Source organism: Thermobia domestica, chromosome 5 (genome assembly GCF_964235325.1).
Source record: "Thermobia domestica chromosome 5, izTheDome1.hap1.1, whole genome shotgun sequence".
In the NCBI taxonomy this organism is placed as follows: domain Eukaryota; kingdom Metazoa; phylum Arthropoda; class Insecta; order Zygentoma; family Lepismatidae; genus Thermobia; species Thermobia domestica.
This window is the reverse complement of record NC_137458.1, coordinates 112,856,782-112,883,318: the sequence shown is the minus strand read 5'-3', so window position 1 is coordinate 112,883,318 and position 26,537 is coordinate 112,856,782. Positions and strand designations below refer to the sequence as shown.

The 26,537-nt window shown below is 35.4% G+C and overlaps 1 protein-coding gene across 3 annotated transcripts in view; it reads left to right on the top strand.

The window, feature by feature from the left end:
* The first annotated feature begins 13,865 nt into the window (after window positions 1-13,865).
* The window catches only part of Tango4 (transport and golgi organization 4), a 65,300-nt gene continuing 52,628 nt past the window's right edge, over window positions 13,866-26,537 (top strand). Inside the window, exons 1-2 of one of the 3 annotated variants that reach the window (XM_081758892.1) lie at window positions 13,866-13,964; window positions 19,754-19,812. In XM_081758892.1, the coding sequence (XP_081615018.1) occupies window positions 19,804-19,812 (9 nt within the window). In that variant the 5' untranslated portion in view covers window positions 13,866-13,964; window positions 19,754-19,803. Of the gene's footprint in view, window positions 13,982-14,095; window positions 14,120-19,753; window positions 19,813-26,537 lie in introns of those variants that run through there. The other 2 variants (XM_081758891.1, XM_081758893.1) reach the window with 2 other exon arrangements.

Below are 26,537 nucleotides of genomic sequence, written 5' to 3'. Positions count from 1 at the left end.
CGTATTATATAGATATATATTTAAATGATTCTCTAGTTGAAACTTTTCCATTGCACTTTAATACAAATGATAAATTAGCAGTTAGACCATCTAAAGATTCTGATCTGAAACATGGTAAATTACTATTGCTTCTTATGCATGTAGAAAGAGAAGACGAAGATAGTGATGATGATAGTGAGAATGTTGATAGCATAATATTAAACAGCGATAGTTATTGATTTTCTATATAATAAATAGGATGTATTGTGTTAAGTGTAAGAAATCGACAGATACGAAGAAAGATACTATTAGAATTGAACAAACAAAGAATAGAAGATATCTAAAGAAAGGTATTTGTTCTGTATGTGGTGTTACTAAAACTCAATTCGTTAAAAAGCCTGATTGACTAGAAGAAGGTAAAGGTGTTAGAGAAGACATTGTAGAAGAAATTCACAAACCATCTAGAAAAAACTTTGACAGATTAAGTGTAGTTATAAAAGGTATCGATGATCTTTGGCAGGCTGATCTTGTAGAAATGGATAGTGGAGTATTAAAAGGCGTTTCCAAAATCAATAAAGGTTATAAATATTTGCTAACGATTATAGATATGTTCTCGAAATATGCGTTTGCTGTTCCTGTTAAAGATAAGAGCGGTAAGAATGTTACAGAAGCATTCGAATCCATATTAAGAACGAGAAAACCTAGCAACTTATAAACAGATCAAGGTAAAGAGTTTTACAATAAAGAGTTTAAGAAGTTAATGGAGGAAAATAAGATTAATCATTACTCAACCTATAGTGGTAAGAAAGCTTCTGTTGTTGAGAGATTTAATCGAACACTTAAGCAGAACATGTGGAAAAGGTTCACAACACAAGGGAATTATAAATGGATAGAGATATTACCAACACTACTTAAAGAGTATAATCATCAAATTCATAGAACAATTGGTTTAAAACCTGTAGAAGTTAACAAGAAGAATGAGAGAATAATATTGGAGAAAGTGTATCAAAAAGAATATAAGCATGTTAAGCCCAAATACAAGTTAGGTGATCATGTTCGTATAAGTAAGTCGAAAGGGTTATTTGAGAAAGGATATACACCAAATTGGTCAACAGAAATATTTGTTATTAGTGAAGTTATTCCATCTAATCCACCTACATATAGAATTAAAGATTTAGAAGAAGAGGATGTGCAAGGTAGATTTTACGAACCAGAACTATTAAAGACGAGGCATAAGGATGAATACTTGGTAGAAAAGGTGTTGAGAAAGAAAGGTGATAAAGTATATGTCAAATGGCTAGGGTTTGATGATTCACATAATAGTTGGATTGATAAGAGTAATGTTGTAGTGTAAATATAAATGTTTGTCTTTTATGGTTATTATGCCATAAAAGGTTGGTTTAAATGAGATAAGGGGGTAACGAAACGATACCCCCCATAACATATATTTCCAGGACCGGAATTATCAAAAAAATAAGCGACCCCTCATATACGAAGGTTCACTCCAAGACAAAGTTACATACAAACAAATACGAGTCCTCGAAACGGGGACCCGCGTTAATCCACAACAACATACAATCTTCATTAACGAGATAAGCGGTCTAGATATAGACCACTTCAAAGAAGCGACGTATGCATGTTTGAAAGGGGTCCAGTGCTGGTGGACCCCACGAAAATGAAGTTAAAAATAAAAATTTTCTATATAATAAATATGGGCACTATGGATAGTTTTCTGAGTTTAAACGATATTTGCTATGAATAGATTAAAGATGAATACTGGTATGGTCTGTTTGGCGATTTCAAGTTGATTATAGATAAGAGTACAGGATACTTCAATGCTACTAAGTTGTGTCAGAGTGGGGGAAAACAATTTAAACATTGGACAAGGTTAGATAAATCAAAAGATCTCCTGCGATTACAACAAGAAATTAGGTGGGCCAGATCTGCACCACCAAAACCCAATTTACATAGTTGAGTCAAAAGGAACAAATAGACAAGATCTATTAGTATCAGGAACATATGTAAGAAAATAATTAATATTGAGTATCTCGTTTTGGATTTCAAATGAGTTTTATGATAAGTGTTACAATATAATCGAAGATTACTTCACACAAGACTTCAAACAGATTCATGAAGACCAAAAAGAGTTGCAAAGAAGAGTAGAGGAGATAGAACAAACAATGGAACAATTACGATTGTACAATCAAGAACTAGAAAGCAAAGTTGATTATCTTAAAACAGTTGCAGCACCATATACAGAAGATCCAGGAAAGATACATAGGCTATTCATTATCAAGAAAAACCTTACTAAAGAACAACTGAAAATATACTTTTTTACTATGACGAAGAAGAACGAGATCAAAAAGAAAGAATAGAACGATATAAGTATTGGGTTGGAAGAGTACAAACATGCAATTACGAAAGTAGGATTAAACAACTCAAACTTAAGTATCCAAGTATGAGTATTCTGCTTAACGTCGACGATCCAAACTCTGTCAACTTATACAACAGAGCTAAAGAAAGATATGATGATAGAATAACTTGGCACGGTTCGCATATGAACACAGATTTAAGTGATATAGATCTTGTTGACAGGTTTATTCAGTTAAGAGACATTTAAGTACGAGAAATTAAATATACCATTGCTTTTATGGGTTAACCCATCAAAGTGCAATTTAAGTGTTATACATTACCATCTGCTGCAACAGTGAATGCTACATTCAACATATCACCTAAATTGGGATTATTATGATATTTTCTTATTATAGCTCTCCAATCCACAAAATATTTATATGCATATATAAAGTCTATAGATAGGTCTTGATAAGTTGAAATGTTAACCCAATGAACTCTACTTTCAAACTCTGCAATAAATTCTTCTGTTAAATTTTGAGACATTGAAATCATTTCCCAATCTACTTTGTCAGCGTAATCTCTTATAAGGTTTTCTGATAATTGTTTAGTTCCAGATATGTACCACCAATTAACTCTATCTGCATGTTCTCGTATAAAGGCTTCAGAGAGTTCGTTTTTGTAAGATATAGCATCAAAATCAACTTTATCTATAAACTCATTAATAAATTCTTCAGATAGCTTTTGATTATACGATACTTCTTTCCAATCAACTCTATCTGCAAATTCTCTTATAAAGTCTTCTGATAAGTCTTGGCTTCCTGAAATAATCTCCCAATCAACTTTATCAGCTAATTCTCTTATAAACTCTTCTGATAACTTTTTCCATAAACATATTTCGCTCAAATTAACTTTCTGCAGATATTTGCGTATGAAATCTTCCGTAATGTGATCATAGTTATATTCCCCCTCATAATCATCATAGCCTATAGATAACCATTGTTCATCAGTCAGTGAATCTAATATTTCATCAGACAAGTTCATAACGTTCGCATAGAGAATGTTTTGTGTAAGAAATGAGTTGTTTTCTTTAGTGGCCTTCTTGAACAAATGATCTAACATACCTAGGGACACGCTAAAATTTATTTTGTCTTCATCATTATAACCATCAATATCTAAATATTTACATACACAATCAAATATAGGTTTGTAAGACAATATTTCCTTAGCACTAGTCATGTTTGTTTTTATTCTTAGATTTTTAAATTTATTTCATTTTTGTTGGTTTTCTATATGACAAATATGGAGAAAGAATTTGATTTATTACATGATAGACTTAAACTAATTCATCATGATCTTAAACTCATAGCAGCACTAGTAGAGAAGCAAATACTGTTAAAGGAAAAAGAATTATTAATAATGCAACAAAAAACATCTGATTTGAGTAGTGATGATGAATATAAACATGGTAGTGATGATTATGATGATGATGATGATGATGATGATGATGAGTAAGTTTACAAAAATGATTTAATTTTAATATGTGTATATGTGACTTTGATGGGTTAATCCCATAAAAGCCGTGTTCTAATACAACGCGTAATATGTAGACAATGGCAGGAGTGTACAATGTTAAGCGTTGTATTAGGACAAATGAAAATGAACTGAAATAATCCGGCGAAGATAAAAATTGAAGAGTAATAAAGATTTTCTATATAATAAATAAGATGAGTAATTATAGTAAATTTACTGTAGTAGAGTTAAGGCGACAATGTAAAGAGAGGGGGATCAGAAGATATTCCCGATTAAGAAAAGCAGAACTGATAGACCTTCTTAAACAATATGATGATGAACAAAGCAGAAGGCAGATTAAAAATGTATTCCCATTTAAACAAGAAGTATTTGAAGAACCGAAGCCAGCACGTATACCCATCAAAGTTGAATTAGAAGAAACAGAACTCAAGAAACGTTTACAAACCATTAAAGTCGAAAACACAGGAGGATATAAAGACCCAATAAAATTTTTAGATACAAGTGGAAGAGTTGCTATTAACAAAATCAAAGAGGAATTAAAATTTCACCCTGTTAAAGTTAACCTTGTTTTCATTTGTGACTATATTAAAGATAAAGAAATACAAGAGCACAATTTCAAAACATCAAACGAGAATCAACTGACTTAAGTGAATATATATCTTATGCCAAACAAAAACTTCGTAGAGAAATGGAAGAATTTCAAGGCCGAGGATCAGGATGGACGTTACATCAAATTAAACACCTAGAAATCAGATTAAATAAGTATGTACCATTAAGAGCTTCTTCCTATATTGAACTTCCAAAGCAGATTAAAGATAAGAAAGCAGTAATAAATATTCAAAATAAAGATAATAAATGTTTCTTATATTCTATAGCAAGTTATTTAAAACCTATTGATAGAACCGTTTCAAAAAATCCTCAAAGACCCTCTCATTATAAACAACTTGTTAATGAATTACAAAAGAAATATTGTGATGGTATTGAGTTTCCTGTACAGTTAAAAGATATAGTTAAATTTGAAAAAAGAAGTAATATCTCCATCAATGTTTACAGCTATGACAAGAACTATAATGTATATCCACTTCAAATCACAAAAAATAAGCAGGAAACTCATATCAATTTATTATATGTAAAAGATGAAAAAAACAATCATTTTTGTTGGATAAAAGACCTATCACGATTAATAAGAAGTCAAGTGACAAAACATACTGAGAAGTTATACTTTTGTGATAGATGTTTAACAAGGCACTTTAGAAATGAGAAGCAATTGCAAAACCATGAGCTATATTGTAAAGAGCATGAGGCTGTTAGAATAGAACTTCCTAAACCATATGACAATCAAATAAAGTTTCAAAACTATAATCGATCATTAAGAGTTCCATTTGTGATAATTGCTGACTTTGAATGCATCTTATGTAAGTTAAAAATAGAGCATAATTGTAGTAAAACAGTAAAATATCAAAAGCATAAGCCAATGAGTTTTTGTTACTATGTCAAGTATTCAAATGGAGACTACAAAGCCCCTGTTAGTTATATAGGTCCAGATGCTGCGAAAGTATTTATTGAAATGTTACAAAAAGAAGCAATAGAAATTATGAAAATATATAACAGAGTAGTTGATATGACCCCGCTTAGTGAGGAAGAAATAAAAGCTTATAACAGTTCAGATACTTGTCATATATGTGAGAAAAACTTGAATGACTTACCACCAGCTGTTGAGAAAAAAATAAAAATACTGAAGAAGAAAATGCAGTTCTACAAGGATAAAGATGATATGAGTGAAAAAATAGAAGAATGGAAGCATGACTTAAAAAAATGTTTGTATAAGATAAATAAAAATAAAGCAAAGGTAAGAGATCATGATCATTTAACTGGAAAGTTTAGAGGTGCAGCTCACAGTTATTGCAATTTAAACTATAAAAATCCCAACTTTGTTTCTGTATTTCTTCACAACTTAATTGGCTATGATACGCATTTGTTTATTAAGGAGTTAGCTTATGATACACAGAAAATTAAACTGATCGCTAATAATGAGGAAAGGTACATAACATATGAAAAATATGTAAAAGCAGGATCAGAAAAAGATGGAATAAATTTAAGATTTGTTGATTCATTTAGATTTATGCCAAAGAGTTTAGCAGAGTTAACAAAGAATTTAAAGCCAGAACAATTTCGAGAAACATTAAAGTTTTTCCCGATTGATAAACTTGATCTAGTTAATACTAAAGGTGATTATCCATTTGATTATGTTGATTCATTTGAAAAATTGAAAGAACCTGTTCCATTATCTCCAGACAAATTTACAAACAGATTAACAGGAGAAAAAATGAGTCCTGAACGTCATAAGCTTCATGTACGAGTTTGTAAAGAATTCAATCTAAAGTTATTGGAGGACTTAACTGAACATTATAACAAAACAGATGTCCTTCAATTAACAGATATATTTGAAAACTTTAGAGAGGTGTGTTTAAAGGCATATGGATTAGATCCTGCTTGGTATTATACAGCACCAGGTCTATCGTGGGATGCAATGTTAAAGATGACTAAAATTAACTTAGAAATGTTGACTGATTATGATAAAATACTAATGCTAGAAAAGGGCATACGAGGAGGAATCTCACAATGCAGTAAAAGATATGTAAAAGCTAACAACAAATATATGCAAGATTATAATAAGGATGAGTGTTCAACATACCTAGCATATCTAGACGCAAACAACTTATATGGATGGGCGATGAGTCAATACATGCCTTATAAAGACTTTAAGTGGGTTAAACCTTACATAGAACATACAGAAACCTTACATAAACCTTATAAAGAACATTCCAGATGACTCAGAAACTGGCTACATATTAGAAGTAGATTTAGAATATCCAAAGCATTTACATAACAAGCATTCTGATTTACCATTAGCTCCAGAGAACATGTGTCCACCCGGCTCAAAACAATCGAAATTATTAACAACGCTTTACAATAAGGAAAGATATGTAATTCACTATAGGAACTTAAAACTATATATGTCACTTGGAATGAGATTGAAGAAAGTGCATAGGGTATTAGAGTTTCAAACTGGCTAAAGAAATACATTGATTTAAATACAGAGATGAGAACACAAGCTAAAAATGAGTTCGAAAAAGATTTTTATAAGCTCATGAATAACTCAGTATTTGGGAAAACAATGGAAAATATTCGAAAAAGACAGCCCATACAATTAGAATGTGATCCTAAGAGGGTAGAAGCATTAATTGCTAAACCTAACTTTGATTACAGAACAATATTTAGTGAGAACTTGTGTGCTATACATATGAAAAAAGAGCGATTAACGTTTAATAAGCCAATATATGTTGGTATGAGTGTATTAGAACTATCAAAACTGTTAATGTATGATTTTCATTATAACACGATGAAGCCGAAATATGGAAACAATATAGATTTATGTTATATGGATACCGATAGCTTTATATATGAGATTGAGACTGAAGACTTTTACAAAGATATAGCAGAAATAATTGACCAGTTTGACACGAGTGAATACAAGGAAAATAACATATATGGACTACCACTAATAAACAAAAAAGTAATAGGTAAGATGAAAGATGAGAATAAAGGTAAGATAATGACAGACTTTATTGGATTGAGATCAAAGATGTATGCTTATAGAGTAGAAAATAAAGAAAAGAAAAAAGCTAAAGGAGTAACTAAATGCGTAGTTGCCAAGGAGTTGTAGTTTGATGATTATAAAGAAAGCTTATTTAAAAATGTTAAAACGTATAAGGACATAAACCTCATTAGAAGTTATAAGCACAATATATATAGCATAACCGTTCATAAGCTGGCACTAGATTCCTCGGACGATAAAAGATATATAGCGCGAGATGGTATAAATACATTAGCTTGGGGTCATTATGGGATAGAGTAAAAGTGTAATTATAAGTAGTATAGTGTAATGTAATTTTAGATGTAAGTTAGTTATAAGTTTTAGATGTAAGTTTTTATGATTTTAAATGTCATAAAAGCATATTCAATCTCACTTTGGGGTATCCTTCTGTGTTAAAGTACAATGGTCAGTGGCGGCTTCATAATTTTTTGGCAGTTAGGGGTGGAGTGGGGGAAAGTGGGGCAAAACATACATATGTCCCCTACTCATGTCTTTCGGGTCAAGACAGCTGAGTATAAAAAAAATTAAATGAATTGAGCTTCGAAGCTGAATATTTTGTGCCCTATTCGCATATGCTTCCATTTTTATCTTGGAAAATATTCAATGATCTTAACTTTTTGATCCTATTTAATTATAAAATAAAAATGAGTAGCAACTGAGGAGAAGTACAATGAAATACATCATAGAATCATAATCAAGTCCTTTTATCTTTTAGAAAATGGAGCGAAGTACATTCATGAAATACTGTAACAGACTTGGCTCTCAATTCATGTAAAATTGCGTATTTTCCGAATTTCACACTTTCTCTATTGATGTTGCAACTGATAGCCATAGTGAGAAAGTTTCTGCGCCTTCAAATGTAAAGACACCGATACTTGACTATACCTAGGTAGATAATCAAGGTTGTCTCATAATTTTATTTCAAATCGTACCTACATCGCCTCTGACAAAAGCGTCAAGAGATCTTAATATCAAGCATACTTAGTATACTAGTTTTATCAAGTATACTCGTAAAGTACGTAATAATAAATGTCTAAATTAAAAATTAATGTACATATTGAAACGTAGAATGAAAATTTTTATTTGAGTATCCTAGTACATGCTTCACGTGAGTTCTCACAGCAGGTGTAGCAGAGCGAACTGAGTTGAAGGCCAATTAAGGCGCCCAACGAGGAATCATTTTAGTACTGTTCCAATATAGCGATAACACAGGAGAAATGGAATGTATACAGTACTATATGATCCTACAGATAATGGTTTCGCGTACTAAAAGTAACAATACTTAGAAGAGCATAATCATTCTGCATCTCTCCTAAACATCACCAACACGTTAATTATCGAGAATTCACTAAAATATTTTGTGAATTACTGATAAAAGTATTGCCTGCTATTTCTAACGTGGAATGCGAACCACATGAGCTCCCTCTGGGAATTGACCAGGGTCGCCTACGCGAAAGGCGTGCACGCTATCAGCCTAGCAACGAAAGATCTCCATCATAGGCAATCAAGGAAAATTATATTCTAAATTACAATATCATGTAATTTTTACATGCAAACCAATAATCAGTTTCAAAGCTCCTTATAGAAAATGAAGTTTGATTTTTAAAATGTCGGATTGGAACTTACAGGAAATAGACGGTAAAATTAACTTTAAATCTAGATGAAGTATTGTGTGAATGCTGGTGCTCAGTATAACGAATGAATTATTTTCCAACCGCAGCGATATAAATTGGGGGATTGTAATTCGAGGAAACTAACGGAAATATTGCTATTTTCGTTTTGGAACATGTTGTACACGTTTTATTCGCATTTTTCTAATACGAAGATATTTGGAAACAGCTTCCATATCATCTCAAAATCACCGTTAGTGCTTTCATTATGTTTTTCTTCTATTATTTAATCTGATCTTGTTTACGTATTTATGCTTAAGATTTCTGTAATATGAATCATAGACTTACTCTTGTTCTTAAAGTTACAGGAAATGGGTTACTCCTTAAAAGAGCGTCTACAGAAGTCGCTTGTGTATGTGAAGTTTTGTGACTGAAATAAATTTCTGTATGTTGGGGTTTGTGAATCTTTGATAATGAAAACATTTCAGTCAAAAGATATACCATACATTGAATCAAGTAGTGATACTGACTGGGACAAGTGCTTATTTGCCAGAATGAGACCATCGAACATTTAGTATGTCCTAGTAAACCTACTAATACGAGCCTTCTATACGCCTATTAAACATGAATTGTTGTACGAGGGTAATGAAAAACTTGTATCTTCTTTAAAAAAAAACGTATCTTCCTTATAATTATTATATAATAATCTCATCTCCTAAACACGTATAAAAGATATCGAAGTTATATTTCAGAAAAAAAAAATTGCTATAAAACATCTATTTGCATGTGTAATTACTGAAATGTATTATACTTTGCTTCCTTCCCAAATAAATAAATAAATAAACGAATACAGTCGATAAGCGTAAATCTGGCAGAACCTATTTTCCGAAATCTAAAACAAATCACGCAGATTGTTTATTGCTTGTTCGAGATTGTCCACATTACATTTTCGGTCGCGATTGTCCACATTACATTTTCGGTTTTTCACTGTTTGTAATTAACTTATACCATAACAGAAATACCCGCTACGAACAAATTACACGTAGGTATACGCCTATGTGTCTCGTCTCGAAGACTTCTGGGCCGCGGTGGCTTAGTGGCAGAGGGTTCACACATGATGCGTGGGACCTGGTACTCCGATTGTTGTTAAGAAATATGAATTTTGAAACGGTTGGTCTGGAAATGTGATCCCAGTCCTCAACCTCCTAAAAATTGTTGTAAGAAATAATTGTTTGCGTGATTTGCTCTGAATTGCTCTGGAATTTTTTCACTTTCTTCCTAACTGTTCCCCGATTTTCAGGAGGTTGAGGACTGGGATCACATTTCCACACCAACCGCTTTAAAATTCCTCTTTCTTAACAACAATCGGAGTAGACGAGTACTCAGAGCAATTGGGGAGCAAATATGAACAAATGAGATATAGCCAACATCCACTCATCTCTGCGCTTATATAATTTGGGAGGGTGGCTGAGATCACGTGTTTAAGTTCTGTTTACTCGAGAACGCTAGGGAAGCAACCCAAGCAACTGCGAAGCAAATCAACGCTAAAGAAGTACAAAATAATGCCACCATCCGCTCCCCTATGTTATTATGTTTATTTGAGTGGGATGCTGAAACAATTTTGTTCTAGTCTCCACTTTAAAGTTCCATTTCCTCGGGAATGGTAAGGGAGTGAACGTAGCTACCGCGAACCAAACAAAGAACAAACGAACGCCGCAATCCGTTCCTCATTGAAATTATTTTCAATACGAGGTACTGGGACTACGTTTTCCTGAACCACCAGTTTAATGTTCCATTTTCTCGGGAATAGCATGAGAGTAAATTGAGAAACTGCGGAGCAAATGGGAGCAAATGAAGGAGAAGCGAATGCCACCATTCGTTCCTCTCTACTATTGGGTTTGGGGCTAAAACCATGTTGTTCTGGCTCCCCCAGTTGGAAATTCTATTTTCTCGCGAACGGTAGGGAAGCAAGCTGACAAACTGCGGATCAAATGAGAGCAAAGGAAGTACAAACGAATCCGACCATCTATTCCACTCTGTGACTTTTTTTAATTCCAGGGGCAGGGATCACTTTTTTCTGGCCCCTCGAAGTTCCTGGGCTCCCTTTTTCTGGCACCTCACAGTTTAAAGTTCCATTTTCTTGGGAACGGTAAGGATGCAAACTTAGGAACTGCGGAGCAAATAAAGTACAAGCGAATGCCACAATCAGTTCCTATCTGCTATTTATTGGGGGGCTGGAACCATGTTGTTTTGGCCCCCCACTTTAAGGTTCCATTTTCTCGGGAACGGTAAGGGAGCAAACGGAGCTACTGTGGAGCAAATGGGTGCAAAGTGCAAACGAAATACAAACGAATGTCACCATCCATTCCTCTCTGCTATTGGGCGGGAGGGCTGGCACCATGTTGTTCTATTTTTCTTTAAATTTCTATTTTTTCGGGAACGGTAGGGGAGCAGACGGAGAAACTGCGGAGCAAATGGGAGCAAACGGAGTACAAAAGAATGCCACCATCTGTTTCTCTCAGCGATTATTTTTAGTTGGATGAGGGACTGGGGCGCCGTTGTTCTGTCCCCCCACTTTAAGGTTTAATTTTCTCGGGAACGGTAAGGGAGCAAACGGAGATACTGCGGAGCAGATGGGAGCAAACGAAGTACAAACGATTGCGACCATCTGTTCCTCTCTGTGACAGTTTTTTATTCGAGGGTCTGGGACTATCTTTTTCTAGTCCCTCAGTTTAAATTTCTATTTTCTCGGGAACGGTAGGAAAGCAAACGTAGAAACTGTGGAGCAAATGGGAGCAAACGAAGTACAAACGAATGTCACCATCCATTCCTCTCTGCTATTGGGCGGGAGGGCTGGCACCATGTTGTTCTATTTTTCTTTAAATTTCTATTTTTTCGGGAACGGTAGGGGAGCAGACGGAGAAACTGCGGAGCAAATGGGAGCAAACGGAGTACAAAAGAATGCCACCATCTGTTTCTCTCAGCGATTATTTTTAGTTTGGTGAGGGACTGGGGCGACGTTGTTCTGTCCCCCCACTTTAAGGTTTAATTTTCTCGGGAACGGTAAGGGAGCAAACGGAGATACTGCGGAGCAGATGGGAGCAAACGAAGTACAAACGATTGCGACCATCTGTTCCTCTCTGTGACAGTTTTTTATTCGAGGGTCTGGGACTATCTTTTTCTAGTCCCTCAGTTTAAATTTCTATTTTCTCGGGAACGGTAGGGAAGCAAACGTAGAAAGTGTGGAGCAAATGGGAGCAAACGAAGTACAAACGAATGTCAACATCCATTCCTCTCTGCTATTGGGCGGGAGGGCTGGCACCATGTTGTTCTATTTTTCTTTAAATTTCTATTTTTTCGGGAACGGTAGGGGAGCAGACGGAGAAACTGCGGAGCAAATGGGAGCAAACGGAGTACAAAAGAATGCCACCATCTGTTTCTCTCAGCGATTATTTTTAGTTTGGTGAGGGACTGGGGCGACGTTGTTCTGTCCCCCCACTTTAAGGTTTAATTTTCTCGGGAATGGTAAGGGAGCAAACGGAGATACTGCGGAGCAGATGGGAGCAAACGAAGTACAAACGATTGCGACCATCTGTTCCTCTCTGTGACAGTTTTTCATTCGAGGGTCTGGGACTATCTTTTTCTAGTCCCTCAGTTTAAATTTCTATTTTCTCGGGAACGGTAGGGAAGCAAACGTAGAAACTGCGGAGCAGATGGGAGCAAACGAAGTACAAACGATTGCGACCATCTGTTCCTCTCTGTGACAGTTTTTTATTCGAGGGTCTGGGACTATCTTTTTCTAGTCCCTCAGTTTAAATTTCTATTTTCTCGGGAACGGTAGGGAAGCAAACGTAGAAACTGTGGAGCAAATGGGAGCAAACGAAGTACAAACGAATGTCACCATCCATTCCTCTCTGCTATTGGGCGGGAGGGCTGGCACCATGTTGTTCTATTTTTCTTTAAATTTCTATTTTTTCGGGAACGGTAGGGGAGCAGACGGAGAAACTGCGGAGCAAATGGGAGCAAACGGAGTACAAAAGAATGCCACCATCTGTTTCTCTCAGCGATTATTTTTAGTTTGGTGAGGGACTGGGGCGACGTTGTTCTGTCCCCCCACTTTAAGGTTTAATTTTCTCGGGAACGGTAAGGGAGCAAACGGAGATACTGCGGAACAGATGGGAGCAAACGAAGTACAAACGATTGCGACCATCTGTTCCTCTCTGTGACAGTTTTTTATTCGAGGGTCTGGGACTATCTTTTTCTAGTCCCTCAGTTTAAATTTCTATTTTCTCGGGAACGGTAGGGAAGCAAACGTAGAAACTGTGGAGCAAATGGGAGCAAACGAAGTACAAACGAATGTGACCGTCCGTTCTTCTCTGCTATTGGGTGGGGGGTGGGACCATGTTGTTCTGGCCCCCACTTTAAATTTCTATTTTTTCGGGAACGGTAGGGGAGGAAACGGAGAAACTACTGAGCAAATGGGAGGAAACGAAGTAGAAACGAATACCACCACCCGTTCTCCTCAGCGATTATTCTTAGTTGGGTGGGGGGCTGGGACGACGTTGTTCTGGCCCCCCACTTTAAGGTTCAATTTTCTCGGGAACGGTAAGGGAGCAAACAGAGCTACTGCGGAGCAAATGGGAGCAAGCGAAGTGCAAACGATTAAAATTGTTTTCGAAGAATTGCATTGATTGGGGGGGCAGGATTACGCACGCCGTCACAGTGGTATTGTCGACATGGCTTGAATGATGCGTACATATTTAAAATAATTTTGGTAGTTAAAAGAAGAAGAAGTAAGTGTTGTCAAATTTGTTTGGACTCGGATAACGAAGGTAAACAATCAAATAATGTAAGTTCATTTTATTGGTATAAAATATGAAGAGTATTACGTATAAAAGAGCAAAGTATAGTAGAAAACTATACATAATGACGTATATAATTAGTAGTCAATTCAGTTCAGTATGGTACATCGGGATATATTTACAAGGTTAAATTTAGTTTTTGCATTCTTTGAGTTTTAGTCATTCACGGGAAGGTTTTTCAGAAAACAGGTACCCCGCTATGGCATTTATTCCGAAGTTGGGCGTCCGCTTTCGCCAAGTTTTTTCGCTGTTATTACCTTTGCGCACTTTCTGCAATTTGTTAACTAGGTTCATTAATCAGTGCTCTTCACAAACTTTTAGAAGATATTCTTCGTTCTAAACGTATTGCTTCACAAATGTTAAAACTGTTACTTTATTGACCTTGTACATTCGCCATGTTGATAACATATATGCCAGTGTTGCCAGACCAGTCAGTTGGAAAAGCAGGAGATTCGAAGATAAAAAACAGGAGAAAGCAGTAGACACATACAGTGGTGGCGTTTGTATGTAAATGGGGGGGGGGGGATAAAAATTTGCCATTATTAAGAGGGCAGTAGTCAAAACAAGCATTCCAGAATTCATTTCTGATGAACTACGTTGAGCAAATGAAAGTGAAAAATCCCGATTTATATTAATATTTTTTGATACAAACATGTGTGAAGTAAAACGTAGTGAAAGAGCAAAGTGGAGTGGGAAAATGTCTTTTCATGCACGTAGCGATAACGTAGCTATATTGTGCAGTCACACGCAGGGCCGCCCACAGGGGGGATGTATGGCGCAAGCTGCGCCATTGAGAAAAATTTTGGGGGGGATTTTACTCTAATTTCGAACTAGCAATTCTACTGTCGGAATAGCATTAAAACACGATTTTGAGAAGCTAATTTTCAAAAATTTTCCGGGGTAAACCCCCGTACCCCCTGCTTCGATACTCGATGAATGAAGTACCGCGCAAGTAGCCGTATGAAAGAAAAGGTTGGTTCGTTTTAAGAGAGAAGGGCCGCCCACAGGAGGGATGAATGGCGCAAGTTGTGCCATCGAGAAAAAAATTGGGGAGAATAAAAAAATTGGGGAAGAATTTTACTCTAATGTCGAATAAGTAATTTTGCTGTCGTCAGAATAACATTGGAACACAATGAGATTTTTTAAATTTCGAGAATGAATCCCCCTACCCCCTGCTTAGAAACTATATGAATGAAGTGCCGTGCAAGTTGCTATATGAAAGGATGGCGCCAAGATCTGGTGAACAACAGTTACAAACACTCAAGGAATCACTTTCAAATTTAGATTTGAAACTTGCCTATGTTGTCTGTTGAAAATTATAAAGTAGTTTGACATAATTTTGAGCTAGTGGTAACCATACAGACAACAGCCAAGTTTCAAATCTAAATTTGAAGTGAGCCAGTGAGTGTTTGTAACTGTTGTCCACCAGAACTTGGCGCCTATTTTTATAATTTCAATTCTTTTTAAGGCCACTCGTACTTGGCTATTTTACAGGAATGTTTTTTGTTGGATATCACCTTTTTGTAGGCTAATTTCGAGGATAACATTTTCTTTTGGTATCAAACTCAATTACTTGTAACTTGCGTCTTACTTTTCATGTACAAGGGAATTATATCAATATTTTGTAAAGAAAAAATAATACTACTAATTGTAAAAGAAGAATACCTGTGCCATACACAGTGTGTAGAAGTTTTTATACCCTTCAATATCCTTATAGAACATATTTAGTATTGTACACTACCAAGACTACTATAAAAGTAATGCCATTTTTATAATTACTACTGCCCCTACTACTACTACAAGCATTCTATAATACTACTACAGGAAATAAAAACAACAACAAAAATAACAATTACTAGTACTATAAAAACTACTGCTACACTGGGCAATTGTTTTTAGAGGACTTGAGTTTTGAGGATGGAAGAGATTATTAGTTTTTGGGGGGAGTGCGCCATCAGCTTTGGGGGGGATGGGCACCCCTGGTCACACGTGACCGTGGCGTAAGTCGATTTCTTGCTGACGATCGCAGAGAAACGATCTAAGCCACTCTTCTAGCCCAAGTCCCAATTTAAACAACACTTACTTGTAAATCTTACAGAAAATCATAAAAACGCTAACCATAATGCATATAGAGAATGACGTACAGTTGTATTCTTTGGATTCATATTATATGCAGTAAAGCTCTATAACTATATGCTCCACGTAACTTTGTGTATTATAACAGAGAAATTTCGTCTTTCTATGTGAGGAAACATTGAAAATTCAATATTAATAATAATAATATTTCTTCAACTTCTCGAAGTAAGGAAAAAGCAGGAGATTGTTCACTTTCCATTTTCTTTCGCAGTAGATCAGTAGAACGAAGAAAAAGCAGGAGATCTCCTGCAAAATCAGTAGATCTGGCAACACTGATATATGCTCGTTTCTTTCCCACAATGCAACTGTTTTGTTACCTTGCGCCAAGTAGTTCCCTCCGCTCGCTGTATAGTCCCATGTTTACAACCGCTTATATATAACAAACAAACAGATTTTTCGAGACACTTATATATTATCAAGCACACAAACAATCAAATTATCCATATCTTTCCTGTAAATTTTTAAAATTTAGCTGGAAACGGACGCCCAACTTTGGAACTTAACCCCCCGCTATAGGTTAGTAGTTAGGTTGGTGCCTTGTTGTGCCAAATTTTAATATTCAAGTAGTATTGCCGAGTGAGCGTTAGTGGCTGAAGGCGGAATGAAGCTCCGCAGAGCACATTTTCTGTCTTTATTACAGGTCAATATGAAGGGGAACATATGTTCTAGAACCTTCCCCGCATTCACAGTATTTTGCGGAAATTTACTTAGTTCGGTATAAAGAAAATGCGTACAGGTTTATTTTTGGCGCGCCACTAGAAGGAATTGTTGAAAAATTGTAAATCTTTCACTATTCTTTTTCTTATTGTTTCCGAATAGGTTTCCATTGGGCGACATGAAAATATCTCACTTGGCATGGATAAAATTCAAGGGGGCCACCATAAGTAATTGGAGAAAAATTGAAATTCGGTAATGTTTATTAGAAGGGGACCAGGAATTGTTTCTAAAAAAATGTTGTGGTAATAGTATACAACAGTGCCTCATGATCTGTGCGCGTGGATACTTCCTACTGTTGCACTACGTATAAAAATGATTTTATTACATTTAGAAGTAGTAAGAAGCATCCACGTGCACGTGACATGCGATGTGTGTTTCAAATCCCCCACATATACTCATACACTACGTACAAGGGCACATTATTATTCTTCGCATACCATAAAACACAACGAAACGCAACGCAAACCGACGTACATTTTATTTTATATTACTCAGTAATTAAATGAAAGTCGCATTTTTACCTCATTTTCAAGTTCCTGTATCCTCAATGAATAATCCTTAAAAGACTGCACTTCGTGAGTCCTCGCTAAATGATGAGGCACTCTCGTATACTATATCCAATGTTGTTTTCGGTAATTTCTTATTCGCATTATCTTATTTTAGGTTAGGTTAGTTCATGTTAGATTATGGTAGTGTAAGGGTTGAGCATAATTTTCCAAATAATGATAGAATTTCGCTTATTTCTGCTTATATTAGGTTAGTTTATGTTCAGGTTAGTTTAGATTTGGTTACGTTATGTTATTTCTAAGTACTTTTATCATCCATTTCTCTTGTAAATTTTGTGCTTTTTACGTGCTTCTGGGTCCCTTCTACTAAACATAACCCAACCAACTTCTGCAGTTGACCACTGAAAAGCACCTAACCGAGACAGGGCAGGGCGAGGCATTAATGCTGTATCGCCGATCCGCACCGCATAAAAACAATAATAATAAAAAAGGGAATATTGTTCAGTTTCTCCCCTAAAATACTAGGTTGTGAACCTGGCTCACTTGGTAGGGATTATTGTTCGAAATACAGTGTGGACGTATGGCATAAAAACTACTGCCTAAAACATGAACGAACTTGGGCTGGGTGGACGCGAAAAAGCACGAATGCTATTTAAGTGAATCAGGAGGAGCATGGTAGGAGGGCCGAAATTGTAGTGATGGAGTACGTCCGAAAGGAGCAGACGCGTCAGTGGTGGTGGGTATACGCATAAACGACGATAGCGGGAATTACTTTATATCATAAAATACATGACTTATGTGTTGCACAGCTTTGGGGAAGATACTAAATGCCATCCAAAAAGAAGTACTATATTAGGTTTGGTAAGATGTTCCTCTTTTCTTCTGTGCTTTCAATTCATTTCTACACTTAGGACAACTGTTCGCTTGTTGGTGGACCATGCCTTTTACACAATTTCAACAACTGACACTCCTAATTTTTGTACAACTCGATACAGGTCAAACACGATAGGTGACTATCTTGTCATTTACACCCTATTTGCACGCTCCCTTTCCCATAAATCATAACAAATGTAGCTCTCCGCCAAATAGTCTTTTCCATCTGCAAATATTGTTCCACTTACAACTTAAAAAACAACTAACAACAACAAATATTGTCTTAACTTCGACTATTCCCCTCACATGACTTTCACTCACTCTTTCTCACAAACCAAAATAAATTCTCCAACTCATCTGGTAAATTTTCTAAAATTGGTCCGGCGATACAGCATTTGATCCCAGGGCGAAGCTAGTTGGCCCGTGCGCTAGTCCCGAGTGCTTCTAAGAGAGCTGGCGCGTCGGCGATGGTGAGAACGCGCACAAACAAAGGTAGAGTTTTGACAATTATATAAGTTTCAATAGTACTTGTCATGGTTTCACACTACTAACATTCCACTTATAAACATAAAAATACAGGTTCTGTACATTACAGACATATGGCGTCGGTGGAAAATAGCATCTAATAGGGTCATCTTTCATATGCACTCACTTATTTTATCAGTTGTAAAGCACTCGTAATGATTTTACACTAGTAACCCTACACTTGCAAAGCTAAAATACAGCTGTATTACTTCATATTTAGTTGACGTCTGCAGAAATTTGTTCCTCATAAACATGTGTTTTCATGGAATGTATTGAATTTTATCTGAAAGTGGACGATTTTAAGAGAATTGGTGGAATGAGATTGTGGGAGAAAACGGAGAGCTACGAGAAACTCACGACCATGATGTTGTCCAGCACTGACTCATGGCCTGCAACCAAACCAGGGACCCTAGCATCAGAAGTGAGCGCTCTACCAGATCCACATGACCCGTGAAGCTCCGAAGAGCACAGGTTGAGAACCGGTGCTTTACAAGATATCTTTTCTACTTCCAGCCAGTATTATCTTGTTTTGTTTCTAAATTTAAATGGATAACATGTGGATTATATATTATTTTGGCTGTCTTATTTTCTTCTTAATGTTGGAAACTATACATTTCTTCCAAAATTTCTATACTTTCACGTTTCATGCGTACCGGTACGCACTTTGTGTCGTCAGAAGGAACTCTACCGGTAAAGAGGATAAAAAAAGTATAGCCTTTCTGGTACAAATCAGATCTCGTCAGGAGAGATGAGGATGGACAAGGGAGTTTCTAATACATTTATCTCACGGGAATATAGGAACTCCATTGAAAGACAATCGTCGTTGAGAGTGATTCTCCAGCGGTTTTCTTTGTATGTGCGCTTTATAATCAAGAAAAAAAAACGGATTTCTGCACTACCGTCGAACTTTATTCTTGTAACAGTGTGCTGATAACTATATTTCCCATAGGAAGTCATATAATATTCTGTGTTTTATTATTATTATTTCTCTATGTGTTTCAGGTTTTGAGCTGTGTAATCATTTATAAGCGCAAGATAACGAACCTAAAACCATGGGTGAAGTAAGTAAAATGTATTTCGTTGTTGTATAAATATTAGCAGTTTTAAGATATCATAAATGCGGTACGTGACGTTTGGGCACTGGACGTTTGGGCGCGAGTTAAATTAAAAAGTCATTATGTTAGGCGCTGAGTACTAAGTTCGAATCAAGATATCACAAGGTGTCTACTGTAGTGGAAGTCCTTGAATTATATTGGATTTTGTTTTACATACTAGAAATACTGAAATTTGAAAATTCCAAAAACTGAATTAACAATTAGATTTTGTAAATTTAAGTTTCAACCAAAGTTAAGTATGCTTTTTATTTGATAACTTTTCAAGCCAAAGGTAAGTAGACCAGACTAGATATGATTGACTGCATTACGTACATAGTGAGCCTATTCCATTAAAAAAAACTTAAAGCAGGACTTCAATAGTTATGCAATAAGTGTGAATGTCAAACACAATTCTAGTGGCTAAATGACCAATATATATACACTTAACTATTATTTTTCACTTTGAAATCGTTCTTTTTTTCCTTTCGCCACTTTCTTTAGTGCAGAGTAAATGCTTACAATGGGACGAAAAAAATAAAAGTGTGTTAAGTTTTGATTTTTATATTGGAATGCTAATAAAAAAAAGTGATACCAGAAATACAGCATACTACAGTTCCTAAACTCAATGTCTTAGACACCCTGTATTAAGAGCTTTCCCTCAACTCGTTTAGGATTTAGGATTTTTAGATTTCTGGGCTCTCGGCATGTAAGGCCATTTAGCCCGTCACGTTTGAGGGGGCAAACTATCCGGGGAAAGGAAAGGAAGAAAGGATTGGGAAAGGAAGGAAGCGGCCTGGACCTATAAATTAGGTACCATCCCAGCATTTACCTGGTGTGAATGAGCAAAACCTCATTCAGGGTGGCCGGCCTGAAAGAGCGTGTTACACTTTTTCGACCGAGTGTCCCTACCGGGAATCGAACCCGGGACCGCTCGCACCGAAGGCGAGAGCGTTAGCGACTACGCTACGCGGGGCCACTTCTCTCAACTCGCGTGCGCGGAAATCTTTTATTGGTAGTTCTTTATTGCACTTAAGGAAGAGAAGAGTTTGGCAAACGTAATACGAAAGAAAGCAAATTTTAATATTCATAAGTATGTAATTATTAACTTTTTTAGAAAATACAAAAGTTAAATCAATATGTTTTAATTAACATTAAGAAAATTATTAACAGTTCGTCTGATTCCTTCATTTCCTAGCTTTTTTATATAATACAAAAATTAGATCAACATTAGATCAGAAGTACAAGAATCGTGAACAAGCGAAAAATCAATCCATGACGAGGTTAGGTAACAAATGCCACAAATGCATTAAACTATTTAATTTAGATGAATAAATAAGATAGAAAATAGATAGATAAATGAGATGAGATAAAGATAGAAGTGTAGGAAATGTATATATCTTGATTCGCGCTTAGTTTTCAGTGCCTAGCTTACTTTATATTTCGTAAATTGTGATTTTTACTATGTACCTCGCGCCCAAACGTCCGGCGCCGAAACGTCCGCGCCCAAATGGTGGCGCCCAAACGTCCTGTCCCGCATAAATGTGTTCTAATACATTATTATCGTTAGTTAAGCTGTTCATATTGTTTTATGGAAGAGCAGTGTTGGTTGGAATGAGCAGTATTGGTATATGGCCTATGCCTGATTTCTAACAGTGCCTAACGTTCATTGAAATGTTCGAAATATATAATATTATGTTATTAGCAATTACTTTTGCATGAAGAGCAATCAATAAGTATCCAGCTTAAAGTTCATTAAACAGAAGATACTGCAAGGTACGTCTTGCGACCTTGCTGGTATAAGATTTAAATATTAATGATAAAATTAAATATTGCTGTATTTAATAATTGTGTTCATTTATAAGGTAGATATCCAGGCCTGGAGTATATTAATTTATAGGTATATATCTATTCATATATTTTATTATAAATAGTGTAAGGTAATATTTATTCTACTTATGTTGTATATTTATGTATGTATATTAGAGCAGTATTCCCCCAGTACTTAAAAATTAATCATATTATTATTTATAGTTTAGCTAGTGTAACGTTGCTTTTCCATGCTAACTTTTTCTTTTTAGAAGCCTGTCGAGGAGGCTAGCAGTGAAATCCATTGTATTCAGTCTCCCTTGCTGGGAATTTTCCATTCAAGTAGTTGGCGCTAAAAAATCTTCAAAAGAATTTTTTGTAGCTTTTTTTATTATTATTATTATTATTAGTAGGCCAAACCATATAAAAAGGCTGCCTCCTCTATCTTCGGGGCTGTGCGTTTTAAGAATTCCTGAGTGTACGATCTTGGCCAGCCAGTCCGCTGCACTGGAAGCAAATAGTGCAGTTTGGAGAGACACCCCTCTAGATAGTTACTGTATGTAGTCAAATTAAAAATTCTACTACAATACATTTGTCCGCTAAAGCAATTGGGCTTTGACCGTGAGATAGGTTATACAAATGATAGGGAGCTAGGAATAAGTTGTTAATTTAGGTGTTTGATCCTACGCCTAAACAGAGGCTACTTGGGTTACAATTAAATTAATTAAAATGGGAGTATTTAAGCTTCCTAAGGGTCTATGGCAGAGGTGAATAACGCTCGTATAGACTCGAGGTTTTGGTTCCGTCCTAGTGGTGGAGGAACATTTAATATAAATCAATATGCGTTTGTGTTTGATACCTTGTATATGTAATTATAGCATATTTAGGTGCTGTAAATAATTAGAGATTTTCTCACTGCAACTTTCATTTAAGAAAGTGTTAAAGTGAATAATTAACCAAATTCCTTTTTCCTTAAGTGTAAGGAAATTTAGTTAGAGCCACGAGTAAAGGCTGACATCCTATCTCTAATACCAACCTATCCTATATAAATATATATACTAAAGCTAAATAAATTCCTTTTGTAAACTTAACTTAAAATCCCAAAAACAATGTTAGGCCAGACAGTGATCTGTAAGTCAAGGTCCCGTCTTTAAAAGCAAAGAGCACGGTCCAAAAATAACTAAATACTGTAAACCGTATTTTCCACAGGTCCCCTACTATTTATAATAATAATAATAATAATAATAATAATAATAATAATAATAATAATAATAATAATAATAATAATAATAATAATAATAATAATAATAATAATAATAATAATAATAATATTATTATTATTATTATTATTATTATTATTATTATTATTATTATTATTATTATTATTATTATTATTATTATTATTATTATTATTAAGGAAATTAAAATATCTAGAGGTTTAGATCAAAATACTTCCTTTCTCCATTAGTTATTGGGGAAGGGTAAAAAGGAAGCTTGAGTGCATATAGGGCGGAGTAGCATCCTAAGTTAAAGTTATTACCCTACCTATTAATTAAAGTATTACTTTTGTAAATAAACTATTAATCTCCTATTTAATTTCTCAATCTTTCATTTAATATTCTTTAAAATGAGCCAAATACCCTAGACGTAACGAGCAAGTACTTATAAAAGGACGTAAATAAAAAAATGTAAACATTTATAGAGCTGTTAGTTGTTATCGCGAATTATACGAAATTAATATTCATATTTAAAAGAAAAATAAGATAAAGAGCGAAAATAAAGAAAAGATTTTAAGATATATATATATATATATAAAAATAAAATACAAAAAACATATTTCAAAACATATGCAGTACTTACTTTTATATTTTCTTGTAGTGATGATAACTTTTTCTTAAATTCTCATCAATATTTCGGCCATAATGCACGAATACCTTTCATCAGGATACCTTCTAAGATGAATTGTTATTCACATTCTAAGATCGAACCCTTCAATAGCAGTTTATAAGACAATGAATATCGATATTTCGCCAAACGGTGAAATCACTTAATCAAAGTATTTTATGTCTTACTTTCCAAGTTTAAATGCTGATAAATGAAATCTAAACAAAGAGTGTGATGATAATATTAACAATGGTATTAATAAAAATTAACATTCACAAAATAACTTTTTACATTTGGAAGTTTGTACAATAGGCTGAAACAAAATATTACATTGTTACTATTTTAGTTATTATATACACTTAAAAAAATAATATCCTTACAAAGAAGCATTAAACAATATAATGTGTACATATAAGTGGAAAAAAGTATTTATTTTTCTTAAGAAGTTGATCGTATAGTACTGTGTAGATACTATCAGCATTTAAAGTTATAATTAATTGTTTCGTGTTCTTGCCTGCTTCTGGTACTGAAACATCTTAACTAAAGACTAGACTGAATATAAGGCGGCTGGGATCTTTTTTTATCAGAATAACATTATTTCCATTGACTTTGACATTGAACTAGATAGCGGTTGTGAGATGTTTACTAATTCGTCAGCTACGCAGATTTTGGTACATGGAAACACTGCTATTTTGATAATCAAAAATGTTAGCTGCCATAGCTCCTTTTCAGAAGCAGACAGGCTTACAAAACTATTCACCTTTAAATTATTCTCTTCCTGTATGATAGAGGAAAAGTTAAATAAGGAATAGGAGTTTAAAAAAAAAATCCGGAGTAACAATATGCTCTCCAGTGTTTACAGGAATAGAGTCAACGAAATATTGCGTTTTATCACGACGCAGCACTCAGGTAGACAAACTTAGACTTTTATATCCATTGGTTGTATTCACGTTTTCTGATTTGCAATCTTTTCTTCATCTCTTGACTTACATTGGATTCCAGGCTCTCCAATCCTGAAGGCTATATAGTACCTCAGATATCTGTCCTTTGTTTAATATTTATTTCTTGTTATTCTTGTTTCAAGGAGCATCAGCGAGTTAAGCTTTGATCATTTCTAAAAATATCTTTTTTGTTTTATAAAGAATATATTCCTGATGAAATTCAGTCTTGGTAAATACTTTTTTTTTAAATGCTACTCTACGAGAGGAAGGATTAGCAGTTTATTACTTAGATCATTTTGCTTTTTCTGATCAGATTCACCAAAAAGTATTATTGAATACGTCTGATCGAATTAATACTGTTTAAAATCATCTGTTTTTAATATTCTACTAACTCCTCACAGCGGCCTTTATTTTTGCTTTCTCTCTCGATGTGAACTCTAGATTGCGTTGGTGTATAGACTTACGCGTTTATATAAAATGTTACAGACCAGACTTCCGTCTTGACTAATTACTCCTGTCCATGCCTAGTTGAAGGTCGTCGTGGTAGTTTCGAAAGCTATGAGTCCTTATTTCAGGGCGCAGGATTTCAAAGTCAGATGCACTCGCCAACTCAAATATGATGGTGGGGGCGCGGTGGCTCAGTGGTAGAGCTTTCACCTCTGGTGCTTGGGGTCCCGGGTTCGATCCCAGTCCCCGCCAAGTGAACTTTGTGGTGGACAAACATCGTGCTCGTGGGTTTTCTCGGGGTTCTCCCGTTTCCTCCCACTTTCTTCATTACACCATTTCACTCATCTCTCATCATCACCGTCTCCTTTAGCCTAACCGGCATAACTGTGGGACGTAAAACTTAAAGATTTTATTTTCATTTTTTTCTAGTATGATGGTCGCCAGTATGAAGAAATGAAAGGAAATCTTTAAGTTTTACGTCCCGCAGTTATGCCGGGTAAGTTAAAGGAGACAGTGATGATGAGGAACGAAAGAAATGGTGGAATGAAGAAAGTGAGAGGAAACGAGAGAACCTCGAGAAAACTTACGAACATGATGTTGATTCACCACAAAGTCCATTTAGCGCGAGCTGGGATTGAACCTAGGACCCTATGCACCAGAAGTGAACGCTCTACCACTGAGTCATGGTCGCCAATATCTCTGGACTGGACTGTCCCCCAGTTGTTCTAGCTTCAAAGAAAAGGAGAAATGATCTCTCTCCAGAACGCAAACCATTTCGACTGAGAGTGGTAAAGGAGGGGCAAATTACAACATTGTGAAGACTTCTCATTCCGTGTTTTCTCTCACTCAGTGACATTTATTTTCGTGCGAAACAGAAAACTGTGCAGCCCTGTGAATTTAGGCAGAAACCATTTCTACCGAACGCCGGTCGCCAGCTCTAAATTTCTAAAACAGCGACCTGGCGACCGGAAATTTTGCGCCCTGTCTTATTTAGTGTATTTTTGTTAAATATTACCATCAGCCATTGCCACTCCGCTGCTGAGTAAAAGTATCTTCAACTTTTCCACATAATTACAAAATTCTATTTGATTTCGTCACACCACTTCGCAGAGGACTTTTCATAAGTAGCTGATTGTTTCTATATGTCATGTCAAGAATATTTAGCTCTTCCTTAATAATTTCTTCGTGTAATATATCCGACCCACTTCAGCGCCTTTTTCGCGGTAATACATGGCACTCTTGTCATCTTCCTGATATACACTGTTTTTTTTTTTTATTTATTTATTTATTTATTTATTTTTTTTTTAATTTTGTGGATTATTTGTACCGTTTGTCTCTGTATGCTTTGTTGTGTAGTGTGCAGATAATTTTTATATGATTTTGTCCACGTTCTCGGATCAGTACGTTAAACTCAGTGACACATTAGTTAAATTTTTCCGCTTTAAACACAACGACATTTTACATGTTATTGTGAAGCAGTTCTTCCCAATATATACCTAGATATATAGGATGTATTTGAAAAGTTAATAAGACTGGCAGTACTGTACACGAAACGATGACGCTGCTGCCTCCACCTTCACACAGTTAACCGTTGGCGTTGACTCAGTGCAAGTT